General features: G+C 40.7%; 1 protein-coding gene across 1 annotated transcript in view; it reads right to left on the bottom strand.

Annotated features, from left to right (window-relative positions):
• Window positions 1–4939: 4939 nt before the first annotated feature.
• The window catches only part of FGF9 (fibroblast growth factor 9), a 28140-nt gene continuing 12943 nt past the window's right edge, over window positions 4940–20136 (bottom strand). Inside the window, exon 3 of the mRNA XM_063149031.1 lies at window positions 4940–6652. Within this exon, the coding sequence (XP_063005101.1) occupies window positions 6407–6652 (246 nt within the window). The 3' untranslated portion in view covers window positions 4940–6406. The remainder of the gene's footprint in view (window positions 6653–20136) is intronic.

Genomic DNA, 20136 nt, shown 5'->3' with positions numbered 1-20136 from the left:
TAAGGTGATGTCTACAATGTAGTTTAGGTGTTAAATTATCTTAATGGATAATAAACCAAGGCTTGCACAAAACACTTAGTGAAAGGAGAAATGGAATGGATACACCATATCCAAATAAACTGACATTATATATTGAACACCCTTCTAATGGTCACACTAGGGACACAGTATTATGAAGACCCAAACCATCCTGAATGGGAAGATGTAAGCACTGATTTCTTGTGGAGCCAAACCACACAACATATCAAAGATGAAAATGCACAGAGAACTGTTTACCAGCAAGTCTTCTGCTTCCTAGGAATGTAGATAAGATGGACCTACCATGCAAGTTCTTTGTGAAGGTTTGTGAAATTAATTACAGTCTGAGAATAAAAAACATGGATGGTAGCAGAAAGAAGAGAAAAGGAAAAATGAGAGTCCTGCCTGAGAAGTTACAGCCTTGCCAGCCAAAACATTAGAGATTTAGAAAATTGGCTTAACCAAAGAAGCCAGAGATAGATAATTTGACTGCAACTACTTCTGTGTGTGGACATTCATAACAAGCATAAAGATTTTTAAAAAGCAATAGAAATCGTGCTACATAAGAAATACAAAAGAAAGAAGTATGCATTCAAGAGCACAGCTGTGAGGGAGTATTTCAAGACACTCTTGCAGTGTTTACATCTACTCTCTCAACAAGGGTAGAAATAACAATAATAATTTTAACTAAAGCTAGTCTCTGCGGGGGCAGGGAGAGCTTGTCAATAAAATGAATGAGTTTCAACATTACAGAAATGCTCTTTTCACCTAGACTGACTGCCTCCAACTGTAAGATATACATAAATCCAGACCCTCTGGACATGGAAAAAAATATCTACAGGGCATATTTTGCATATCAGCATAATTTGACTGCCTGTGATTTCTCAAAAAAACAGAAATGTGAGAAACATTTTGACAGTTCAGTCTAATTCCAGAATTCTTTTGGCTATGTAGTTGCTAGTTGTGAGTGATGCACATAAAAATAATTTCCCCTAACCTAAAGGAAAAGGGGGTCAGGTTTTTGGGCTTGTGGGGGTTTTTTGAGGTTTTTTGCTGTTGTTGTCTTTTGGTGGGGTTTTTTTAATTTTTGGGGGTGGGATTTTTTTGGTTTTTGGGTTTTTTGCTATGAAGTGAAATCCCTTTTGCATCACTAAACAATATAGAGCTAAAATTTATTTTATACACAGCTCTCTGTGACAGGATATTTGTGAGAGGTTGTTCAGGCAACAGATGCAGGTTTAATAAAGCTAGCATGACTTGAGGATCATTTGGAAAGATTTCTCCCATGATAACAACAACATACAAAGTATTAAACTACAATTAATGTTGTTGCCCTCGATGTAAGAGATATGGTAAGAAAAGGTCATCCTATGGACTGTTAACAGCTACTCTGAGCACAAGAGCAGCATTTTTGCAAGGCATGTGATCCTCTATCCTAACCCAGAATCACATGGCAATTTTCCTGCCCTAGGGTTCAGACCAGAATAACTCTGAAAAATTATACAAAGGCAGCTGGACTTCAGAAATCATGAATGAAAACATAAAATAATCATTTTCACTATCATTGGGTAGAAAAAAACACACACACAAGATATTAAAGGTAGAAAACCGTGAGGGGGAAAAAGCAAAAAGTTTTATAAATTACTTTGCAGGTGGAACTTGGTTGTTATTCTCACTTAAAATTTCCAGAACACCATTAAATATTTTCTGCTTTCAAACTTCTGGCTTCTGACCTGGCCAGACACCTTCGCAATTTTTTGTTTCTAATCACTAATTGTCTTTTGAGACCTACATTTAAGGTGCCAGTTATCCATGACCTGCATACTTCAATGTCAAAGAGTTCAGCAACAAACTCTAGGGCAGGCTGTTCCAGCTTCTTGACAAGAGGAGATGAGTTTTTACTACTGGAACTTACTGGGGGCCAGTTGGGAAAACCACCTTGTAGTGTTATGGAAAGGTGAAAGATAACAAAAAGGCAGGACAGAACTGACTTGTGAACAACCCAAGGAGAGCTCTAACAGTTTAAGAACAGAGATAAAATTCTGGAAAGCAGAAGCCTTCTGGTTTTATTCTCAGATCAGTAAACAATGGGCCACGTGGAATAAAATATTGAGGATTACATGGTTGTCTACTTCTTTCCCCAGTTTACCTACAAATACAGCTGCCTGCACATACACAGCTAAGTAGAGGTCTGAGTTTCCAAGATTTTCATCAAAATTCCAAAGAATCTGGAACCACTCCATTTCTGCAAAGCAAACTGCAGTTTTAGGGAGCCTGGTCACATCTTGAGGTTTGCTCGTGTACCTCATGGGGACCTTGTGAGAATTACTAGGTGGGAGTAGGAGTTCATGCAAAAAGGTATTCAGCATGGCTCACAGCCCATCCATTTCTACTCCTATAATCATGAGTAACAGAGCTGAACCTTACAGATACGTTTTTGCTTGGTACAAAAGGCAGAGCAGAGCACAAGCTAGGGACTGAGAAAGGCAGGCTGCAGAAGCATCTTCTCTTACCTCTTGCAATATTCTGTACACAAAGAAACTGCCTCGGAAGCATCTTTTCAACTCCCTCCTATTTGCTTATTTATTAAACTCACATTTATCTTATTTTCAAGGTGACAACAGAAGAGTTTGATTTTTTAGGCCAGAGTCTCATCTCCAGCCTCCACATCTTATACCCTGTCATTTTTGAAAGATACCCTTTTTTTCCCCATCCAATTGGCAAGCAGTTTGAGTCCTGCAATGATTGGTAGAAACTTAAGGCAATTTTCCTAGGATTTTTGTCTTTCCACTCTGCACTGCCCAGCTCTGCCAGGTTTCATTCACCCCACCTACGTTTGGGAGGGCTGCCTTACACATTACCAAATACAGCTCCACACCGGTCTATATTATAACACTGGTCTGGATCTCCATCATCTTTTGGGCCATACTGATTGCCCAGACAGATCTGCTTCAGGTGAAATTCTTGCCAAAAAGACATCTCCCTGTTTTTTTCCAAATTAGCAAAAAGGCATAAAAAATACTGATGTTTTATGTTTTCCGGGAATATTCTCACACTCTTTCTAGGATTGAGCAAGGACATCTCTTTGCCCTCCCATTATTACACATGTGCACAGTTATAAGAAAATGCTCTGAAGGGACATCAAGCAAATAATACCAATTTTCAAAATTCTATAGCAATATATTTATACAAATTACAGAATTCTGTATGTATTTACACACCATTACAGAATACCAAGTAAAAATAACACCAATCGTTCTTTTCTTTTTCCCTCAGATTTTTCTTCAAGTCAATTTTAGAGCTCGAGAAAGGTGCCAGATGGGCAGCACTAGAAGGTGAAGACTTCTGTTTGTCCACAGCACAGGAGGAGAGGCACTGCAAGCCTCCCTGCTTTGCCGTGTCAGCTCTCTGCAGCCCTGATTTAGCAGGATCACATAAGGAGCAGGAGGGTGTCCGTGCCCCTTCACACCTTCCTGGCAAAGGAGCTGAGCAGCACCCAGGTGACAATGGCTTTGCCCATCCCCCACCCAAAACCAAACAGAAATAGCTCATTTCACACAAGGGACTGAACAGAATCGGTTGTTCGCTACCCGAAACAGGCCAAATTTGACCCAGTGAACCTGCAGGGAGTGGCAAACTGCCAGCTCCTGGGCCTTCCAGTCTTGCAGTAATGCCTAAGTTAAATTACATGTTTCTATATTTACATAAAGTCAGTATTTACACACCATTACGGGTTATTCGAGTAAATTGGTTACAGTTTATTTAGAAGGACTGCCATAAACTCATAACATTTTTCTCGAGTTTAATCCTTTCTGTAGAAAAATACAAAAAAAAAATAAATTAAATAAAACATGTCAACTAGTAGTAATGATTAGCCTATGACTAAAAAAAATCCAAGTCAATTTAACATTAAGACTTTAACTGTGGCCTAATATTGCGGCCTTGACTCAGAGTCATTTTAACCTTTGCAGATAATTTCCTGGTGTATGTCAGATTTACTGAAACAGCAGAGAGTTGCAACCTCCCTTCCTCGTGGTGGGCTTGATGCATTTACCACAGAGCAGTGAGCCCTGGTCCTGCCCAGGAGCACCTTTTCTTCTCCTACAATCTCTGCATGGCCCACACGAACGATCCGGCACCCGAGCGACCCACAGCAGCCAAACCATCCGAGCCCCAAAGGCTGGGACACAAACGTGTGGGCTGCAGTGGAAGGCTGTAAATTCCCTGGCAATAACAATCCCTAGACAAGTACCCTACAAATCAACTAATGTAATTTACGTCTCTTTATCATCCATGAACAATCACAACAAAACGCCATGTTGTGTTTGAGATCACTGATATCGCCGGTTGAGACATGGCTCCTCCTACCTGCTTCAGCACGGTCAGGGAACGTTTGTTCAGCACACCGACCCAGAGGTCATTCCAGAACAGAAATAAGTTTCAAACCATATAAATCAGATGGACAAGGGTGCTGTAGAGCAAAAATTTCTTAATTACAAGTAGGCTACAACCTTTTACATCACTCCTCCAAAGGAGCTCCCGTGCATACCCAGACAGCCAGGGTGTCAGGACCAGCCCTGCTCCCAACATATCCAATGGTGAAGGCTACACTCAACTTAATGGCACTGGATTGAAATCCTAAGGGATGAAACAACTACAAAATGCATTTGTCATATGGATCCTAACATGGTTTTCATCTATTTTTTATTTTTTCCCCTTTTCTTCAGAGTATTAGGGGGGAAAATGCCTCTTCCTGAGGGTCAATTTCCAAATGGTCACTGCTAATCAACGTTTTCGTGTGCTTATCTTAAAACGCTACATACCCTTAAATATTATATACTGTCTCCTCACTTAGGGTTCATGAATATTTGAACATACTTTAGGAAAAACAATAAAAATAAGTCTAATACTGTCCCCCTCATTGTCATTATTGATAGAGATTTATTAGTTTCATTTTGCAAGTTTTACTTTAGGAAGGGTGCTAATATCATGTATTATGACAGTTCACACTGAAAGCAATTTTCCATAAAAGGTATTACAATGACCCCTATGGAACTTGTATCATTTCATAGTAGATAGTCAAGTGCACAAATAAACATGTTTACAAGAGTGATCCTGTTAACCTGGTTCTTGCCCTCTGAAATATTTATGTGTTCTTTGTGGAATCTTAAAATTAGTATAATTGTTGTTGGTATTACTTATGTTGTTTCTGGCATTCTCTTTAGGAAAAAAAAATAGCATATTTATCATTTAGCTTTGGTATAATCTGCAATAGGTTTTAACAAGTAGAATATATTCCAACTCCTATATTTTCCACAGCTGTGAAATTTACAATGATGTAAGAAGTCACTTTATCTGAGAGGAAATATTACAGACACATAAAAAAAAGTTGAAGACCCAGTTTTCTCTTTAATCCTCTGGGGTAAGCTATGAAACAAGCAGTCAGAAGAGTGAGGACTCAGTGTCATGAGTGGTGTGCATACTCGTACAATAATATGGGCACAAAAGAGATTGTCGCCTTTAGTACATGAGGGTCACTAGAATTTATTATTGTCATTACCTTTTTATTGTTGGCTTTTTTTTTTATCCATGCACCTTTATATTTACTTGCATGAATTTACCACAGGTTCATAGTGGCCTTTGCCATTTCAATGCTTACAGAGCCTAAAGCTTCCAAAATGCCTATCTGGCCTGTACATATTTCATTAAAAATAAACTCTATATAATAAATAAATATATAAAATAAATAAAATGTTGCCTTTGGAATTTCTATAAATAAATTTAACTTTTTATTTTTATTTTTTTTACTAAGAGGTCTTTGCTTTAAACTCAGTGGGGTGAGACCCAGAGAGCGATTAACTGAAAAGTCTCTTGTTTAAGTAAGACTGCACCCTCCATGCCTTTGTAAATGCAGCGTACACTTGAGCAGGCCACCAGCCAAAAATCCTGATGAATCAAAGTATGGCAGCTATGCTGATATATGACGAAGTACAACTGATCAAAAATTTAAAAGCGTGTCTATTCCCCAGCATGCATCAGGCCTTCCTCCTCCTCCTCCTCCTCACCCTCCTCCTCCCCTCGGCTCCTCTCTCTCGCGCTCTCACTCCCATTCATCCTCTCCCTTTCTCTCTCTCTCGCACTCACTCTCTCGCGCTCCCTCTCGTACTAAATCAAGCGAGTGGGCATAGGCTCTCCTCCAGGAGGACAAACCTTTAAGTGCAGAACAAAATCAGCATGTTCCATCCAAGCCTCCATCATACATTATGCATGCGACAAAGTTTGGCAACAGTGGAGCTGATGTGATGACACAGCTAATCAATAAGAACCCACCGCATGAAACCTTTATAGTGGTTACTTTTTAAGGGCTCAAGTGAAGGAATTGTCTTTGTCAACTTTGGCTTAAAATATCCTTATATAGTTCTGGTACTTTCTCAGGGTCCACCGGTCTAGGTAAAAAATGTGTAAATTTTTGATGCCGTTTAGTCCTAGTCCCTTCTCTTGGAGTCCCATCTTTATTTAACGCAACGTAGTATCGTCTTCCAGTGTCCACATGTTTATATAGATTTGATGAATATGTGTTATACCAGTTTTCTTCAAATTGCTCTCTGAATACACACTCCTGGGTTAATTTTTCCTGTGGAAAGAAAAGAAAGAGCAGTAAGGAGACAGCCACTAAAATAAGCTACTTGTAAAAGAATCACTATTTTAATGGCTTGAAACTGGTATCTCCTCAATAAATTGCAGAATAAACTATTTCAATTCTCCCAGTTTTAGCTACGAAGATCTGTACTGCTGGGTGTTTCAGGAGGCAGTCAGAAGGGTGGATAATTCTATGTGAAGCAAAAATGACTCTCAAAGCCTCACTGCCCAAATCAATACCGTAACAACAAAGATGAAAACAGATACTTTCTATTTCTGAGAGCTCCCAAGCAGCTCACAAGACCTTACTGGACTTCTGTAACAAATTGTTTCAATGGTGAGTACAGGCATTCAAACAAACAGATATAAATAAAATAAATTAGAACCAGTTTGCAGGGCTGTAATAAAATTTACAGTCTTAAAATCTCTATGTCGTTTCAACGCATGGAGAACTTGGTGCATTTCATTAATTTAAAGACATGCAATTTGCTAGCCTTCATTTGATTTATTGTTTGTAGCATGAAGCCACAACCCAACAGAGCTTCAAGCAGGAACATGAACCCTGTGTGCTGAGATGAAGCAGGCAAGGAAAATCCCTCCAGGTTTGCATTGTCAGGGTTGTCCTTTTGTCCCATCTTACTGAGGACAGAAGCCACTGAGGATATCAACCATTCATCAGATCCTCCTGCCACCACAGAATCCCACTCCTTCCAGCTGACCCACTTCTTCAGTCTGTGTGTTGCCTTCCACATCCTTAAGATTGCTTAAATTTGTTTTTTAAAAAATTGCTTAATAGAGTGCTTAAAACACAGCCACCTGATAACCAGACTCATTTTAGGAAGGATTCACACAAGTTGCTGGGAAAAAAGGTGGTGAGCATGGGAGAGCTGATGGAAAGCTGGGAAAAATAAGCCTGAAAATAGTCTTTTCACCAGGTACAAGAAAAAAATAGTGATAATTCAATGTATTTTTTGCAACAAGTTCTCATTTCAATAACACATCAACCACACCCAGCTTCCAGCTGAGGATCAATTTCTAATTATTACAAGGTTCCATACAATGCATGTGTTTTACAGATATTAAATCTTAAAACAGTTCTTTTAGACTGGAGCATGGAGATGGGAAAACAGAGACCAAGGCCCAGATGCAGCAATGTATGGCATCTATGCCATAAACTTGTGCCTGCACACAACTAAGAAGCCACAGCTCAAGCACCTCTAAAAACCAGCTTCCATGACTTTACCAAGGAGCTTCCCAAGGTTTACCACCACCAAACCTTTCCTGAAGCTGCACGTGCCTTTGGGGCCACCTCTGCTGCCTGAGACTCAGCTCACAACCCTTCCCCAAGCCAATGTGCTTTGGCCCAGATGTTTCACTGCTGCTGTGTGTGGCAAGCACTCTGCTCCCAAGCCAGCCCACTTGGGCTGGGGACAAGAGAGGCCCAAGGAGCCCTAGACACCTCACAGAAGCCACCCAGGAAGTATATCTTGTGGGGGAAACAACGCCGTGCAAACGGGGAAAGGAAGGCAACACCCCTCTGCACCTGTACAAACTGGGTGTTGAGCTGTAAAGACAGTCCTCCTCAGGCCCTCCCAAACACCTGAAGGGTTGGGATTTGGAGGGTTCTTCTGAATTAAATTTGTGACAACTCCAGTAGGCAAGAAAGGCAGCAAGTAAGCTGCTCCTGACTTCCCCTTTAATGGGTACCTCATTACCATTCAGAAAGCAGAAATCCCAGACAGGACCAGTTTCACATGTTCAACACCTGAAAATTCACTGTGGCAGTGACCATATCCCTTTGTGGATGTGACAATTTTTTTAGAGTAATTCCTGACTTTGACATTTTTAGTTCAATTTCTTTTTTAATTAAATTTATTTTTTTTAACTTGATTTTTTTTACTTCAAACAGAGCAATAGTCTACAATGGTTATAGGCAAAAGAAGCACAAATCTGTTCACATTAAACCCTTATCTGTGGGCCATACCCTGCAACCTCCTATTGATAATTGCCTCTATGTCCTTTGCCAGCTTGAAACCACAGCTGCATTGAGCATCACCAGACCAGCAGCAGCTGCCAGTTACACCCATTGCAGTATTCCCTTTGCACAGCCTCAAAAGTACAAACTATTACAAAAGGTAATCTGCTGCAGAGAGGATTATCTTTAAGTATAGATTTCATTAGTGTTTTATTTTGCATGAGGTTTAAAATCATCTCTGTTTGTCCTAAGGCAGATTCAGATGCTAAGGGGTATTATATACTGGACTTATATAAGTCCGTGGGGAAAGAGAAACTAATTCAAATTGTTTTCCTGCTCTCAGAAGGCAATAGGATCACATGACAAGCACTGCAGAAGAACTCCCTGCTAAAAATAGCAGCATTTTAGGAAGATATTTCAGTCCTGTCGTGAATTCATTAATTATTCACTTCATCTGCAGTTTTTTTTAGCATCATCATAAATTTCTATCTTTGCAAGATCTACTTCCCCATGTCCTGAAGGAGAAATTTTAAAATAGCCTCTCTTTATCTGGCAGGTTTGATGGATCATGACAGTGTTGTGGTACACGTAACTAGCAGACCCTGAATCAGGAGGTTTGCATTGTACTGCACTCTGGATGAGTTAAATGGATTTCAAGCTCACAAATTCAATCTTCATTTTACAAGCTTATCCTATTTTAACTTTTTATTCACTTACAAGACAGCTACATCTCTTTTGTCCTTCAAAATTCTCAGAAATTCATGTACAAACATGAGGCAAATACTTCGACATGAACATAACAGAGCAATCAGAATGTGGGATCAGATAGGTAGGGACATTAACCCTTTAAAAGAAATTAAAACATTTCTTTATACAGTCAAGCCTTTTCCTTGTAGGAGACTTTGAAATTCTGGTTGTGGTCAGACACCATTGGAGTAAATCAGTGTTGACAACTTTGGATCAGATCCTGTAACTGAAATCCCATAATATCCCTCTTCCCATGCCCTAGGAGAGTCTTACAATGATGTCTCATCCAGTACCAAGAGAGCCAGAAATCAGCATCCACCAGAATAGTCATTTATGCAGAATCACAGAATTCTTTGGTCTGGAAAGAACCTTTAAGATCCTGGAGTCTAACCATTCACCTAACCCTGATGAGCCCACCTCTAAACCATGTACCATCACAGCCCTACATAACATTAATACCTTATGCTCACATTTTAAGTATGCATGTCTTTATTCCAGCCAGAAATGAGCATAACAGAGAGGTGAGGCTGGTCCATCCTGCCAGCATCACCCTCTTGTCTCACCATCTTAGGAAGGGAAAGTCTTGCTGAAAACCAACTCTCCCAGTATGGAAAGGATATGGTGTTTCCTGATCACATTTCTCCTTCTGGCTATGACTTTTAGAAAGTCCCTCTATGCACATTTAAAGAGCAAGATTTAGCCCTACAATACAGCAATTTTTGCATACCTTTATTCCAGCAACTGACTTCTCTATCAATTTTCCAGTGCAAATATTTCCTTGCACCATACTTAAAGCTGCTGGACATCTTTGTCGAAAGCTGACACAAATACCAAACATACCCAACTGGAACAGCTATGGAAAGTAACCTGCATTCCTGTGAAAGGGGAGGCTGCCTGCCTTGCTCAAATCATTTAATTCAGGGCCAAATAAGGAGGCGACCTCAAAATTATATAAATCAGATGTTGCACCACATACCACATGTTTTCTGTGAGAGCTGTTCATAGAGTATTCAACTACAAAGTGATTGATTTTCATTTTGCTACATTTCCATGCTTCACCTGTTTGGTTTTTTTAACCTGTTGCTTAACTCAGAATGTGCAAATAATTGCATTGTACAAAGATGCACATATTACAAAGACAAAACCCCAAGAAAGATTTTATTCAGAAAGCTGCTAATGGCTGGTCAGTGTTAGCAAGCTCAGGACCCCTTTCCCTTTTTACATTCTCCACCACCTAACAAGGAAAGAAAATAATTATGCTATCCTATTTCCAGGCAGATTGATTAAAAGTCAGATTCTAAAGTAATAAAGTGCATGTTTACAGGCATCAAAATGAAAGTTCTGCTAGCTTTGTTTTAAAATAGCTATCCATGTGAAATAGTTAATTGCAAATAAGTAGAAACACGTAAAACACATGTACACTGCTCAGAGAATGGTTTCATGACTCTAAAGAACGTAAGACATTCGTGCTGCTTGGTACTTGAAAGAACAGTACAGGGTCCTGTATAGAACACATCAATACTCTCTCTTTCTTTCTCTCTTTCTTTCTCTCTTTCTTTCTCTCTTTCTTATAACCCTATGGAGCTAAAACTTCAATTTATTTTGTTATCTGACAAAAGAAAGCCTCTTCAGACCATCATTCCTAAAATCACAGCAAATACCTTTCATGCCAAGCAAACTACTCTGTTCTATGCCATGTGTAGTTTTCCCTTTTGCAAACTGCTACACTGATTCAGCAGAGACAAGAAAACACCTAATCCAGAAGTTCAAACAACTATTAACAAGAAATACATCTGATGTAGTCAACACTTCCTGTATATCTGCTGCACAGTAACACCTTGGTAATCCACCCTGTCTTAATAAAAGTCATGTTTATATATATAATCTCCTGAGTAATTTCATGCAAATCCCTCATTATGGCTACATGGCATTACTGAAAACTGCATGTGTAGTGAAGGGAAACAAAGAAAAGCCCTATTCTCCTCTGAAGCAGTTTGCTTTGCTGCTCTGCCTACCAACACACACATTTTACATGCCATTGGCCCTTCCCATGCTGTAATGCAAACAGCCTCTAGAACACGCTATGTTCAGCTAATAATTAACACTCATCCAGAGCTGTCATAAATAAAGGTCTAGCTTAGCATTTGCTGTGGCATTTTCTGTACTCTCATGCTAAGTCTGTTCGTTTCTGGCTGGGTGAACCACCTCCAGCCACAATGAGAAGCCAAATACCAGTGTCCAAGCAGCACCACTTTCTTTTCCAAATTAGACCACAGTGTGAGTCAAGCCCTGCGCACTGTGTGTCTGACTTGGTAAGTGTCACAGAGCTTTCTTTGATGAGTTTCTCCAAGTAGCCTCTTTTCAGAATGCTTTGTTTGATAATTTGACAAAACATGAAAAAAATGGGTAAAAATTAGTCTGCCAAGAGGACTAGCTGACTGGCTTTTTGTGTTTGTGTCAGTAGCTCTCCAAAAGCCTTTTAGACAGGAAAGCCTTTTTCTTTTTTAGCAGGAAACCCTTCAGGGCCAGAGGAGAGACAAGCAGTCAGGCACCAATGCTGCCACTGATATACATTTCATAGTCCATGGCACATTAAATATGAAGAGGGAAATCAGGCAAGGTGTCCCTGGCAAAAACACAGTGAGGCAATTGCATTCTCCCTACCTGAGGTCACCTTGTACTCTCACAGATTACATCCAGTATCCATCTTACTTGCTTCCCCTAAACCTCTTAGTTAATTTGTATAAAGTTTTTATTATACATCAATCCCCACTTACAAAATAAAAATCAAGTGTGTCTGTTCACTGCTGCTGCCATGCAGAAGTAATCATGGTGCTTAAAGATTAGAATCTTTCATACAAAAAGCTTGTAAAGATCCCAAGATCCAGCAGAACTTGAACCCCTTGAGATCATGATTGCCAAAAGCCACAACACCTACACAGATGCAGACCCTGTGGTACTTCCAGGCCCTGATGCAGACAACAGAAAAGCAGCACTTCCACAGCAAAGTAACCAGACTCCAGTACCAAGAGTAAAATCCCAGGACACTGTCAGTGCAGGAGGGATTTCAGTGCTTCACCCCTTTGTCCCATTGCCGCTCTTCTCCTGCTCCCTTGCTCTCCACACTATCAAGAACCTTCTCTGGAGAGACCAGGCTGGCACAGAGCACTGTGCTACCCCAGGGCTGTTTACAGAGCTCTTCTGACGTGAGCTGCAGGAGGAAGAGATGCCAATTGGGCCTCCATCCATTTTTGCCACTGCCAACTCCTCAGGTCTTGGTTTTACTGATACCCTCTCCTTTGAGATTTCAAGTTTGCAGCATCTGTCAAGCCTTAAGCGTGCCCTCCCTGGACATGAAATCATTATGGGACGAGCAGCCCCACTGTGCCTGAGGATAGGCAGCCCATCAACAGCCATGCCTAAGTTCACAAAGGCTGGGTTTATATCTGCTCAGCCAAGCGCATGAGATGAAAACTCATTTTCACCTAAACACCCAAGATCTGCTCATGACGCTGTTGGAAGTCTTGACAAAACTCCAGGGGCAGATCTCAGGCTACATAAGCTGTCACAGTGTCTTTTCTCTGGAAGCTGACAAGCTTCCTTCTCCACAGCACAACGGAACAGGACCAGGACAAAGCCCACTCTTAGAAAACAAATAAACAAGCAGGTCTGTTCCTCTCCCTTCCAAACCAGCAGGTTTGGGCCCACACTGTGTCATTTACTGGTCACACTTCTAACCTCTATTTTATTTTTGATTCCCTTGGCACAATAAAGAACTGCAGCCATCAATGTTATCTAAGCATCTAATTCATAACGCTTGGCTGAGCCCTTCCAAGAATCAGAAAGCAAGGTGGTATTCAGCAATCTGATACAGGGGCCAGAGCCAATTTTTAAAGAAGATGGGAGAAGGGTTCCCGTCAGCTTAAATGGAACATGGATCAGCCTTGCAATGATAAAAAGGCAACAAATATTTTAAGACATTAAAAGAACCATTTCAGGCACGCTCAGATTTACTGAAAGCTGTAACTTGACCTTCCCCAGCTCCCCACTCCACAAATTCTCTTCTATCAAAAGACAACCTGTATGTCAAAGCAGGGCTGCCACCCTACAGCTACACACAGTCTTTAGCCTGAATACCAGTTAAGGTTTTACCCAGACAGAGATTTGTAAATAAAACATGCTTTCCTTAAATCCAACTAAGATGGAACAAAGTGTTTTGTCAGTATTTTTTGCCTTGTTCTGCGGTTCTCTAAGCACAGTACACAGCTTTAAAAAACAGATAGACCTCATTCAGCAGAAAGTGTCGTTTAAGTGAGTAAACTCACATGCAGAAAACATTGCAAAGTGAGGGATAAAAAATATTCAATCTGCATGAGCCTCTACATTCAGTGAGTACCCCACAAAAGGGATTTATCCACCACTAAAGAAGCACCTCATCTCTCAGCTACCAGGTGGCATCATAAAAAGAGCAGAATGCTCAGGACCCTTCACGAAACACTTTGCCACGGGGACCAAATAATTGTTATACATATGTAGTGATATAAATGTACATTATAAAAGTAATTCATGTTTTATTCTTTCAGCAAGATGATTTGGTCAAGGACTGATGAACAAAAGCCTGTCTCTGTATTTTGCTATTGATTTTATTATTATTAATTTTAAAGCTACCAGCTACATACTAGCTCAGAGGACAAGGACATTACTGATCACATTGTCATTCTGGATGGGGGTCATCAAACATCACAAGCTATCACATTTTGGAAAGATCCTCACTGAAATGCCACATAGCCACTGGGGTTTGAAAACCAACAAGCTTCACAGAGAAATTTTAAAAACTATGTGCTTTGGTGGGCACTAAAACAAAGGACTGGCACACTGTGATCTTTACCTAGCAGGGCTCAATTGCTTATTCAGTTTAAATTGTTTAAAAATGAGGCCTTTTGATTTCCCACCTTGTCTGGACAGGAAGGAAGGCCAGCATTTCAAATAGTTGCTGCTGAGGAAAAGATGTCACACTTCCCTTTTCCAACAGCAGTGCCCCCTCCCTTGGCAAACACTTCTCATAAACAGTCTCTCCAGGGGTGACTTTTTGGACACTTCCCCCCTTCCTTTTCCCAATGGCAATCCTGCCAAAAAGTCTTGGATTTAGTCACACAATTTTAGTATCTTGCTTTCTGAGTAGAATAATGGGTATTTCCTCAATATTTCCCAGAAAATCCATACATCTTTGGTGCTGCTATGCCATGACTTCTGTTGTCAGTAATAAAGCTTTCCCAGCCTTTGGGAAACACTGGAGGCTCTGCTCCTTCGTGAGACCCCTACTCCTCACATGCACACCAGTGGGCCTGTCTTTCAATGGGTAAAACTTCAGTCATGCACTTAATTTCAGCTTTGATGAAAGAAGTTGTCATTCTGTCCGTAAAAACCCAAAAGATATATTATAGTAACAACTTTAACAGAACTAGTGACTGAAGAGCTCAAAGACCAGGTTGTTGTTCTTCCAGGTACCTGCAAACATGGATCTTCCAAAGAAATCAGATTATTAAAGTAAAAAAGGGAAAAAATCCTGCTATTTTGTTTAAACTTTACAACATTTGTATATTCTATAATAAATAAAAAGATTTTGCTGAAGTCTTCTCCAATAACTTTCCTATTCTGAGTTCAGATTATACACTATATGATGTCTTAACAAAGGCATCAATGGGACAAAATCTCCCTTGTCATGAAAAAGTAAGATTATATGTTAAAAGATTGCCTCTAGATTGCAGACTCTCATAGGCAGGAACCCTGTCTAGATTTAGGTTTTTAAAATGATGAATACAATACAGCTCTTATCTTGATTGGGATCTGCTGACACAACCATAAAACTAATTGGTGGTTTTACAGGAGCAGGTCCAATCCTGATTCCATTGAAGGCAATGGTATTTCAACCATAATAGAATCAAGTCAAAATTGATTCATAATTTAACACAATTGCATCCATCTATAATTGTGTTAAATTTGAAGAGCAAAGTTGAGCAGATTAAAGATGCACAGCCTGGGCCAGACCTCAAAAGTATGCAGCATCTACACTAGAACACAAGTTTTACCTTAGCAGCAGCCTGTGGAACACAAATATAAAATCTTATCCTCAAATCAGATATCTGCCAGTATAAAAGGAATGAAAAAGAAACAAGAGGTCCTTATAGAAGGGGAAAATATGGATTTGCACTATAACAAGCTTTATTTCTCAAGCTTTTTGAATGTGACACAAATGAACCACATTGCTGCACATCACCAAATCAGCCTAAGCACATTCAAACTGCAAAGCAAATCTCAGCCTAGTCAAAATCCCTAATGAAGTCCCCACAGGGCAGACTTTTTCTACTCTCTCTTTGAAATTATGAATGGTATTATGAATGGCAAAGTGGGAGAGAGTACCACATTCACATTGCACTGGCTCCTGAATCAGAAACTGAGCACATCAGATCTTTATCTGATGCAGTGAATAATCCCCAAGCACATCTCAGGGTGTCACTGCTGCTGATGCTTTTAGCATGTCACTTCAACACAGTATTCTCAGATCAACCGAAGGCACTGAACCTTTTCACACCCCTGTATCATTGCACAGCCAGCTCCAGAAAGGCTCAGGGCTGCAGTGACAGGGAACTCCACAACTGCAAAGAAAAGAATCTGAAGATGTCCCACTCTTGCTTGCTGGGTATGATTTGGGTTTGCGATGAAGTTATGCCACTTTAACAACTCCCTGCTGTTGAAAGCGTGGTGCTCAACCCATCAACCATCCCACACTGCACCTGATTCTCCCACTGAGCCCCAGTGCTTGCCCAAACAGGCAGCAAGCCAGTTCAGGAAGCTGAACATTCTCCTGTGGCTTTATATCCCTCAACTGATCTCCTGACAGGTCAGATGAGTGCCAGAGTTGGAGCATGGAAGAAAGCAGAAGCATGCAGCACTAGCAGGGAATCAGACCTGCCCTTTCTGGAAGAGGCTTCCTGCAAGGTCACATTGGCTGCCTCCTTAAGCAGCACCTCTAGCCTCCTGTTTTCATGAGAACACAAAATTTCAGACATCTTTAGTTAGGGAAAAGCAAATCATTAAACTAAGGTTTGAGTAGGATCTTACTTTACCAAAGCTTAGATTTTATATATATACATATAAACACATAAACATATGTATATGTATACACACAAACATACACACACATACAGGCACACACATGTAATTTATATAGAAGTTACTCATACTGTCCTGTCCCAGGCATGTAGTGAGAATCTAAGATCGACATAGAATTGCAGACCAAGGCAGGGAGATCACGGAGAGTTTTGTCCCAGAAAAAATTATCTTCAGACCTAGTGAGCATTTGAAATTTAGTCCTCTGAGGAAGACCATAGACTTGAGGAAAAGTGTAGTATCTATCTCACAGAACACTACTAGTAAGTGTCCCTCTTTGGTGACAGTGTTCAAGTCCATGAAGTTCTGATTTAAAAAAGACTGAAGCTGTAGTTCAAAAACAACCACAGAAGTTGCAGTTTCTCACAAAGTTTTCTCCCATTATCACCTGTGTCAAGTGTACTGACCTATCATTTTTTTCCTAAACCTGTGCCCACATCTCAAAAGACCTTTTAATTCTATAGATTCCTTCATACCTTGCTGAGCAGGTTGCAGTTCCTGCCTCATTCCCCATGCTGGTGCTTGTGCTTAAACACCATTTAACAGTACCCAGCTTTCAGCAAAACTGCCCATCCAAATTCTAAGATTGGTTATCTGCAAGGGTGAAGTAGATGAGGAAACTCAAGTATATGGACTTTTCTCAGATCTATACCCTCCACCCAGGAAATTTCCACAGTCACAAAGCTGCTTCTTACTGTACAGTGCAGAAAAAGCATTTATGTCTCATCTACACCTCCCTGCAAAAATCCCTCTGGACAGCTCAAAAACCCATTTCCTCAAAGCCTGAATCTTCCTCATTATGCAGCCTAAGCTTTCTTGTGACCCATTCAAACCAATCCATTCTTGTACTCTATTTCAAGGACCTATTTTTCCTCCCTAGTGTTACACCTCAAAGTACTTACAGAGAGCAAGAGCATACCCTCTCAGTTTTCATTCTCAGGCTAAGTCAGTCAAGATCTTTAGAGTCTATCATTCGATAGTCTTTTCATCCCTCTGATAATCCCAGCATGCCCTTTCTGTACCTGTTTTGGTTTCAATTCATCATCTTTAACACAGTGACAAACTCCATTTTGTATTTAGAGTGGATCCTCCTAGTGTTGTATGGAGTGGCATAGAGCTGATAGAGCTCTATTCGTGCGTAAATATTTTAGGCACAAAGACCATTCTGTGAGGTTGCCTCCTCTGCTGAAAATACTTCCCAGCTTTGCAAAAATTTCAATAACACACCACTACCATTTTATGACAAGATGTTTAATGTCCCTAATAAAACCAGGGAATAAAATCAGTCCAGGGACCAATCCATAAAAACTCCACTAATAGCTTCACTCCAGTCTAAAACCTTTCAGCACTCCCCATTGCTGTCTTCTCTTCAGAGTTTTCACCATCTATCATGCAAGTCTTCTAATAACACTCATTCTACCCACTGTAACATTCTGTTTTGTAGGTCACACCTAACACAGCCCTGAAGATTATCACTATTTTCCATTTCTAGAAAAAGATATTTCTACCAAAAATAAAATACCATGCTTGCCTGAAACTATTTATCCTGCTTCAGTAAACTCATCATGCATGTACTTCCTCTACTCTTCCATTTAAAAGGATGTTCCTAATGTCCCAAGGGCATCCCAAGCCAGACTGATAGCCCTGCAGCCAAACACAAACCACACAGCCCCAGGTACACACACACTCAAGGATGGAAATTGCCTCAGAGAGAAGCAAACACTCCCTCACCCAGGGTTTGCTCCCACCTTTGTGCTGCACCTTCCAGTGACCTGGAAGGGAACCACTGTGGCTTAAGCCCTTTTGCTTGGCCAGATTTGTTTTCCAGTTTCGTGCTTCAATTCCCCAGGCAGCAAAGAAACATTTGTGCCAGCAAAAGGGAGGAGATGGATGGTTGGAGGGAAAATCACCACTTCTTTCAGTAGCAGTATTGGCTGCCCCTACTGCCTTTGTTCATCCCACAGCAGGGAGCTCCCCAGACACCTTACCACCCAAAGGATTTTGTCAGAAACAGGGCTAGCCCAGTTAGCATCCACATTCAAACTGTATTGCATTTACACTCCCTCCTGAATACATCATGTTGGTAAAGACTTCTGTTCCCTTTGCAGGCATACAGCTTAAAAACTTTTCACCTTATAAAAAGTTAAGTACACATTTCAGGGCCCAAATCAGCTTTACTGCATCAATTTCCATTTCATGCCCATGCTTCTACATCTCTAAGACACAATCTTTTCTGCAAGCCGTTCTCCCATTCTCTGCAGACCCTCTGCCAAGCTCTCACAATCTTCAAATCCTTACATGCAGTTTCACCCTTGCTGGGATACCACTTCCACAGGATTTCTGCATGTCTGACAAAGTTTCAGATTTCCTTAACATTCAGAGCCATAATCACCTTTTTGAACTGGGCCTCTTCAGAGTTTGCCCATCAAATTAACTACAGGCCTGCTTCTTGCAGTCTCCTGCTTAAAGCAGATTTACCCAGGGAGACACGAGTCGCTGTCGTCAGTAAAAGACACCATCGGGTTTTTGATCATGGCAGTGCCAGGTTTTCCTGAGCAAAGCTGCTCGTGCAGAAAGCCTGACCACTCCTTACAAGCCAGCTGCCATAGGAATCACCCTCTGTCTCTCCATTTATACCATTTACCAGGAGCCACATTATTATTGTAAATAATAACACTAACACAAGCAGAAGGGCGTTAAACCAGGTGCCACAGCCATTATCCCTCCTGGGATTTGACCACTCTCAGCCCAGAAGTCTCTGCCTTCACTGAAGGAAATTGCTTTTAATTCTCCTTCCAAAAATTGTGCACTGAGACTGTTCTGTTTCCAGGCTCACGCCAACTGTGGTACCTGGACACTGAGAACAGATAATTCAGATTATTATTTTTTTAAAAATCAACCTGAAACATATGGAATCATTTTAGATCAGAGGTATTTAAAAGGAAAGTGTGATGATACTGCAGGGTAATTTATTTATTTATCCAGTTCTTAAGCACCTGTATTAATTATATACCTGGCCCAAATGCTGTTACCAACATGCACTTTCAACCTGCTTTTTTCTTCGTGTTGTTTCCGTGCACCTTGACCTACCATTTGAAAGGCTGAACAATTCCCTTCCTTTATTTGCACAGGAGCATAAAAGATATTTTTAGAATGCAGCCAAAGAAATCCTTGCCTACACCAAGCAATTTTCAGTAAACTATGAAAATTGTCCTTTTTTTATCAGAAAAATTTCTGTTCACCAGTCTTTGTAGCTTCACAGCCCTTCCAGAACTGTGGGGACCCAAACAAAAGCATAAAACTCTGCAGGTGCAGCCCTGCTGGGACAATAAAGAGGCATATCGTCACCTCCCTGCACACTTACTGGGAAAACATGTTTCTTCAAGGACAGTACTCTCTCTCTCTCTCCTCCTCCTCCACCCTCTCCCCAGTGTTTCAGGAGCAAAAGGCTAGTTTAGTCTCTCAGATCAAGCTTTCAGTTCACTTTTTGAAGGACAGCAATTTATGACCCTGTTAAAAGTGTTCCTACATCTCACCTTGCAGCACACACCCTGTAAGTCTGCAGCCCAGAGGTGTGGAGCTTCCCT

Source organism: Melospiza melodia, chromosome 2 (genome assembly GCF_035770615.1).
Source record: "Melospiza melodia melodia isolate bMelMel2 chromosome 2, bMelMel2.pri, whole genome shotgun sequence".
Taxonomy (NCBI): domain Eukaryota; kingdom Metazoa; phylum Chordata; class Aves; order Passeriformes; family Passerellidae; genus Melospiza; species Melospiza melodia.
The sequence above is the reverse complement of the archived record's forward strand: the minus strand, read 5'-3'. Positions and strand labels throughout refer to the sequence as shown.